The sequence below is a fragment of the Dysidea avara genome, chromosome 1 (assembly GCF_963678975.1).
Source record: "Dysidea avara chromosome 1, odDysAvar1.4, whole genome shotgun sequence".
NCBI lineage: Eukaryota > Metazoa > Porifera > Demospongiae > Dictyoceratida > Dysideidae > Dysidea > Dysidea avara.
The window spans coordinates 56,712,513-56,720,813 of record NC_089272.1 but is presented as its reverse complement, the minus strand read 5'-3'; the positions used below and the strand labels follow the sequence as shown (position 1 = coordinate 56,720,813).

General features: G+C 38.8%; 1 protein-coding gene across 1 annotated transcript; it reads left to right on the top strand.

The window, feature by feature from the left end:
- Positions 1-4,220: 4,220 nt before the first annotated feature.
- Positions 4,221-5,743, top strand: LOC136251170 (protein c-ets-1-B-like). Its single transcript, XM_066043566.1, has 2 exons — positions 4,221-4,815; positions 5,012-5,743. Exons 1-2 carry the CDS (start codon positions 4,284-4,286, stop codon positions 5,377-5,379), a joined length of 900 nt encoding a protein of 299 aa, XP_065899638.1. The 5' UTR covers positions 4,221-4,283; the 3' UTR covers positions 5,380-5,743.
- Positions 5,744-8,301: the final 2,558 nt, after the last annotated feature.

Below are 8,301 nucleotides of genomic sequence, written 5' to 3'. Positions count from 1 at the left end.
TAATTCTGTAGACACCAATTGGAACTTTTTAAAAGAGGCACTCACTAACAGTGTCTCCCGCCATATACCTAGAAAGAAAATCAAAGCACGCAAGCACCTACCATGGGTAACTCGTGACATTAAGAAAGCCATGAAAAATCGAAAGAAGTTGTATGACCACACTAAGCGATGTAACAGTGAAGGAAGCTGGAGTGCTTATCGTAAGATTCGTAATAAAGTAAACAAAATGGTTCAATCAGCTCATGAACAGTACCGTACTAGAATCCTGGACACTACATTTTCTGGACACCAACGTCAGTTTTGGAAATACATCAAAGCAATGAAGAAAAGCACTTCTTCTATACCATCACTTACAGTCGATGACCGTACAGTAATTAATGCTAAGGATAAAGCTACAGCACTTAATGACCAGTTTCAATCCATTTTTACTGTTGAAGACCTCACTAATTTGCCTGAGATGGGTACTGGTAATTTCCACACAATGCAACCTATTCAAATTTCTGAGTCAGGGATCCAGACACTTCTGCAAAACCTTGATGCTAATAAGGCACACCAGGCCCTGATGGAATCCATCCCCTTGTACTTAAACATTGTTCCTATGAGCTTGCACCAATTTTGAAAGTTATCTTTGTGCAATCACTGAATACCGGTAATATTCCCTCAGACTGGCTATTAGCTAATGTAACTCCAGTGTATAAGAAGGGTAGCAAGGATCTTCCTGCTAATTATCGTCCCATATCTTTAACATCTATTTGTTCAAAGGTGATGGAACACATCATCTACCACTCCATAATGAGTCATTTAAATAGAAACAATGTGCTCTCTGGTAACCAACATGGCTTTAGAGCTGGTTACTCTTGCTCCACTCAACTTATCTCACTTATAGAAGACCTTAACTTTCATATGGATCACAATATTCAAATTGATATGATATTGCTGGACTTTTCTAAAGCATTCGACACAGTACCACATCATCGCCTGTTAAAGAAACTGAAATTTTACCATATTGAAAACCAAGTTATCCACTGGATTGAAAAATGGCTCACAGTACGTAACCAACGAGTTTTACTGGATGGAGAATCATCTGACTATGTCCCTTCGTCATCTGGAGTACCTCAGGGTACAGTGTTGGGTCCGCTGATGTTCTTGATTTATATCAATGACATTACAGAAAATATTTCATCTCAGCTAAGACTTTTTGCAGATGACTATTTATTGTATCGTGCTATTAAAACAGAACAAGATTCTATCCTACTCCAACAGGATTTAGACACTCTGTCCCAATGGGCAGTCACTTGGCAGATGAGGTTCAATCTTAGTAAATGCACTGTTATGAGATGTACAAGGTCCCAGAATCCTATGATTGCAGATTATTCCCTTCATGGATCCATTTTATCTCTATCATTTATACCTTGGAGTTATGCTAGATGACCACCTCTCATGGTCCACCCATGTTAATAACGTTGCTAACAAGGCTACAAGGATGTTGAACTTCCTTAAACGTCATCTTAGTAAGTGTTCATCACATGTCAAGGCATCTGCTTATCTACTTATGGTTCGACCAGTAATGGAGTATGCAAACGTTGTCTGGGACCCATACTATCAGACTCAGATATCAATCTTAGAAAAGGTTCAGAGGCGTGCAACTAGATGGGTTCTATCTGACTATAGTTATCACAGTAGTGTTAGTGCCATGCTGGAGCAGCTCAACTGGTTACTCCTAGTGAAGAGAAGGAAGCAACAGAGGCTTAATTTGTTCTATCAAATAATGCATGGAGGAATTGGCTTATCTTTACCAAAATACATTCATTTCACCACCAGACACACTAGACATCATCATCCGTTTCACTTGATTGTACCACCAACAAACACCACCACCTACATGACAAGCTACTTTCCAAGAACCATCCAGTAATGGAATTTACTGAACTGAACACTCTAGCTACATTTTCAAACTTGATTAAACAGCACTTATAATTTGTAATTGTTTGGGCTTAATCAGCTTTGCTGTCTGCCCTTTTCCCCCAAATAATAATAAGCTAGACCCCCAGCCCCCCTAAATATAGGTGTCTCCGCCGCCTCTGATCACTACTCAAGTACCACGTAGGTCACTAGTCTCGCGTGGCCAGACCGCTGTTCCGCGCAGGGGCTTATAATTCGGCGCGGGCGCTTATAATCTACAATCGATAAGCCCCTGCGCGGAACAGCGGTCTGGCCACGCGAGACTAGTAGGTCACCACTCCGGTCATCACGAAAACAATCAGTATCCGATAGAGAATCCGGATCTACAAGCATCCAGATGGTATCTGTATACTTTTTACCATACACTTCGACCATATAGAACAAAATAAGGCCTTGTACACTATTGAAATAAGTACGAGAATAAGTTGGGTAGTCTAATTCACGTGATCATTTTATAAAAAATAAAAGTGCTACGGTTTCCATGGTTAATGATTTTATGCATGATTAACTGTACCATTACATAATCACCACGCATTTGCTGAGCTACTGTACATCGGCGATTATACGCTAGGTTCGTGGTACTGAGTAGCTAATTTCCGTCCACCGGAATTTCCGGCTCGTTAAAGAAATCATTATAAATAAGTCAGTACACGCGCATCTTCTAGTTCAATCAACGCGCTCCATGCAATCAAGGCCCAATGGCAATTGTGCTACCGTCATTTCCCGGTTGGAATCCACTCTCTGTTGCAAATCGTAAGCCAACTAATTATATCAATGTAGCTAAGCGGCGAGATTCGTAATAGAAACAATTTTCAGCAGCAAATCCATCCCTCCTGGAGGAAGACTGGGTGTGGCCCCGACTAGACATTGGGTTACCTGCAGTTCGAATCCTGGGGTTGGAGGGATTTTATTCTTTACTTTGGCCCCTTTTCTGTTTCACCTTATCAGCTATAAATCATTTAAGTCTCTGCCCTAATTGTAATCGTTGTTAGGTTAGGTAATCCTAAGGCTGCAGCACATGCCGGTTGCTGTCAGACCTTCAGTGCTGGTCACTGTAAAGCATTAATAATAATAATAAAATAATAATAATAGCATTGCTAGCTAGCTACACTGTTACGGCTACGTCGTAACTAGTTAGCTGTATGCATGGTTCTGTATTGCTAATACAGTCTACTACACAAAACTAACAGTGCTCACAGGATCACAATTATATAAATTTGTAAATAAGTAGCTAACTACATATGTACGAATATACTCATGATGATTGAGTTTGTACATTAACAAATATATATATAACATTACTGATTTCTTTTTTTTTTTCGGTAGGTGAAACTTTTGCTAAAAGTTCAACGAACTCGGATATCCCAGCAATGCAGCCTCGTCCGTTCGTTTCGGCGTCTCCACCGCCGCTATGGGCGATTAATCCTACTTCGTCTGCAGCTAGAGTGCTGACTACACCAGAGTTAACCTTGTCACCAAAGGTCTCAGAAATCGTGCAGAAGAAAACATCGCAGATGAAGACGTCCGGAAGGCTATCACCCCTAACGATACCCGCTTCGTCGCCAATTTGCCCTGATCCCCAGTCGTCCGCGAGCCCCTTTTCTAGCGCATCGACTCCAGTGAAATATTTGTCAGTTGTGAACAGGATAGGACTACCAAAAGAACTAGATCCTTCTCACACCATTGAGTGCTATGACCGGCTAACAAATAAAGTGGTACCTATGCATGAGGGCATGATTGGCTGGCATGGCTGCACAGCGAGTACTATTGATACGGAACTGAACGGAGGTGCACACAAAGTGCCTGTGATAGCAACATCAGCAAATCCACTGTTAAACTCGTCAACTGCTCAGGCTACAGTTGGTATGGGGATGTCGATGAAGCCACAACCTGACAATTCACCAAAAGTTCCTATCCAGCCTATTACATTGACCCACAAGTATCAAGAGAACAAACATTCAAGACAACCAAAGAAGTACAGTGATACGTCATCACCAAGTGGCAGCAGGTCACACAGTAATAGTCCTAGTAATGGCAACAGTACTGGTAATGTGAATGTTGTGGGAAGTGCAAAAAGTGTTTCTACACCTACTGAAGTAACCACACTAGCAGGAAGGTCATCATTAGCTACCCACCTCATGTTAAATACCCCCATTGCTGCTGTGGCTGGCTTACCGGCAACTCCTCAACCGTTTTCACTACCAATTATGTTCCACCCCACTTTTACTCCAACTAAACCTGGAATTCAATTACCATTTGTCTACCCCTCTTTGAGACCTCTTGGAATCAGCAGCCCTCTCTCAGCACTGCAGCAGTATCCAATGTTACAACAGAATCATCCCAATCATTATACAATGACTAACCGCCCAACATTTGTGTGGCCACCAAGTGGCAAAGTTGCTGGAACTGGATTCAATTTTATGATACCTAATAGCTCAGTGTTGCAAGAACCTCCACGCAGTGTTCATCAAGAAAATTCTTCAACCAGAAAAAGATGTACCTCTACTCCAGTCATTGAAAAGAGTTTAAAGGTAACATCCACAGTTCCTGAACCATCCCCACCAAAGAAGACAAGACCAGATTTTCTCTTGACTAGTTCAAGCAGTCATTTATCCCACGTATCTACGATGAGCAGTGCTACATTGAGTACTATACCAGCTGCTAGTATTACAAGGCACAGCAACATTCCCATTGTCAGCCAAGAAATGGACTCTAGTCAAAAGCTGATCACAGATGATGGATCAAGTAGTGAGTCAAAGATGAAATGTAATGTTGACAGTGAGTCAGAAGATGACATGGTGACTTTCCCACAAGAACGAGCTCCCATTGAAGGCTCCAACAATCTACCACCTTGTAAGTCAACAATGCCAATAAGCAAGAAGTTTTGTTTATATTTATAACACAGTTTTGGTCATTGGTTTTTAGTAACTTCCTTGTGTCAGATAACAGTTTCCTTATGGTTGATAATAAATAATTATTTTTTACTGGAATTGTCTTACTGCTCACTTTGTAAAGTATTAAATTATTACTTTGTCTCTTTCCTGTTTAGTTCCTAATGGAAGAGGTGTTGTACAACTGTGGCAGTTTCTGTTAGACATGCTACTGACACCTGACAAGAGCTTCATTATTCAGTGGACGGGAAATGAGTACGAGTTCACCATACTACAACCAGATGACATTGCTGCAATGTGGGGAAAATGCAAGGGAAAGCCTAGGATGAACTTTGAGAAACTAAGCCGTGGCCTACGCTACTACTACAGCAAAGGAATAATGGACAAAGTACCGGGAAAGAAGCTTACTTTTAAATTTACTTGTAATGTTGAAGACTATGTCAGAACACGGAGCAGAAATCCTAATGCAGTTCAAACACTACGAGCAATTATAAGGAACAACATAACTGAATCACATTTCATCTAGTGGCTTACCATATAACACACCTAATACACTAAGTACTTCACCATAGTAAATTATCTTATTGTTACTTTCCTTTAGCTGTATTTTATGGATTAGGTATCTGGTTTCTGTTTCAGTATATTACACCCAACCATTTATGGAATAATGGAATGGGAATTTGTAAGTTCAAAGACAACTTTATTTTTCTATTGATGATCACTCCATGGAAAGAACTGATGCAGTCAATGCGTTAGACTTAGTAGGTGTTGAGTGTGTCACAATCCTAGAAAAGAACCCCCACAAGAACATAGTACATACATATATACTGTACATGTAATTATTTTGTACAAAACTTTCTATGTAATAAACTTTATATTTCTATTATTGAATTGTGACAAGATATTGGCAGTCACTAACAGAGATTCTAAGACATGCAGGTGTATAAAACACAGTGCAAATATGTGGGAGTATTAGCTTTGTTTATGGCTGTGTGATAGCTTGCTCCATAGTTTAATCGTTGAGGGGTATGGTAGGTAATAGCTGTCAACACTAAGCTATATTATTTAAGAAGTATAGCTAGCTGCTTTGTAAAGGGGCTAAGACAGTCATCTGAAATATTGACTAAATATATAGCACTGTAATTTCTTCAGTTGTGGAGGGTGGGGTGGTCAACATTGTGTAAAAATCATGTTAATTTTTGCTGTAGACCTGCTAAGTAATGTGAATAATTTAAACAAAATGGTGGATTTTACTGTTGCTACAAATGCACAAGCTGTTTACTTCACTGATACTCATTAATGGGCCTATGGTCCTTGCAAAGAACCACTAGAGGGTTGTTTTAGGATGCTTTCCAAGTTGGTTTTTGGTGTATGTTGTATTAGAATTTTAGCAACAACAAAAAAAACATGGGCAATATCCCTATTATGAACTACTAGCATGTGCAGTTCTTGCAGATTTACTCTATGCAGTAAACAAATTAATGAGTAATTGGAACTTTTATTATATAATTGGTGAAAAATTGCTTATAGATGTAGTGTACCACAAATTTCATCTAAGCTTATCCAGTCTTGGTAGTGCTGCTTCTATCTTGGTGTGGATTGACCGAAGTAAGTTTGTTGTTATTCTATATGCTTACTTGTAAGAGGGTGAATATCAACAGTGTGGCTTCCATGGCTTCCTTTTAAACCAATGTTATCCTATTTTGTGAGCTAACACACTACATTCTTTTCTTGCATAATGTATCATTGCTTATTTTGTGGTATAGTCACTTACCATTGAGACAATGTGATTCTGACAGCTGCAGTTACAGTTCTGTGGTACATCACTAAAACAGGATGTTTTCAAAGTAAGAGGGATAGAGTATAGATGAGATGCAGATGGAAATTGTATCTGACAATGAAATAGCAGATATATGGGAATATGATAATATCAGTTTCATACAAAATGGTATGAAAGAGTTCTTCAGCGTCACCTAGTTGCAGTATTCTTAGTAACTACATACATACACAGAGACACAGTGTCACACACAACCTCCCCACAAAAATTATGTTACAGCCGAGGTTACAGCAAAATCTTTATTAATTTGTTGATATGTACTTGGCTAAGACCAGTTATGTATGTTTGCAAGAGCATATAATAGTTACTATTATATATTCTTGATATTTTGGGATAACATGGTCAGTATAATGAGGTTATCTTATTAATGAGATGACAGGAGCCACGCATATAATATGGTTCCTACATTACAATGCAGTGTGTAAGTACACATGTACAAAAGTACTACTGACAGTACTTCACCAGAACATCCCATTTGAGAGTGCTGCATGGAAATAACAGATTCAAACTATCCAATGCAATTCTGGAACTGATTTGTCTTTTAATCACTCAAGTTATGTACTTATAACCACATGCCAGCTTAACTGTGGTCAGCTTGCTTGTTAGACCCTTTGAGAACAAGTATGAAGGAATAATGCATAATTTTGTATTTTAAGGAAAAACTGATCTCCACGAAGACGGATTGTTATATCTAAACAGCTTTGTTCTACACAAAAGAATAATAGCAATTAATAGGCAATATCATTTTTTCCTAATTTCTGTTTCATTTTTATTGTAGTTATGTAATCTTGTGTGTAACAAATTGAGTCACCATAATGACTAGCATTCGGATATGGCAGATCAAAATATTGATTGTGGTTGGGTAATGGAAGATGATAATGGAAGAACTACTTTTTTTGGTTGGCCTATATAGCAACAGATGTCCTTAGAACAAAGCAATGCTCGGTATTTTATCAGGAAATTTATGGTGAGTGTCATGGTGTTAATGAATTGTTTCTAGTGTTAACGACTACAAAGTTATAAGAATTTAAACAAGTTTGTGTGTGTTGGCATTCAATTTATTTGACAATGGCTGTCGAAGCATTAATATTAATATATCTCAAACCTTACATCTGCTAAAGGTTAAAGATAACAGGTACTGTAAGTTCATCTGCTAAACGTTTGAGATAACAGGTACTGTAAGTTCATCTGCTAAAGGTTAAAGATAACAGGTACTGTAAGTTCATGATGCATGTGCTGTTTGTACTGTGGTATGCCAAAGGAACCTACAGGCTGAAGCAACATCGAACAGTGAAAAAATCAAGCCCGTAGAATTATTCATTAGTGAACAGCTTTCCTAGTAGGTTATACAGGTGCTGTAATGACTGAAAAATGACAGCTCAGGCCTTGTAGTCTACCAGAAATTATGTATTCGTTCATATCAAAAGGAGATGTGCCCCTCTCACGTGCGTACAAAATTGTTTTTCATAAGAAAATACTATAGACATTCTATAAAACAGTTTGAAAGTCCACAGGTTCAAGACTGCCCAGGTCCAGTCACGGATTTTTTCTCCTTTCTCCACCTTTTCAGACATACTTTATGTAACAACTTTAAACAGGCTGTATGACCAG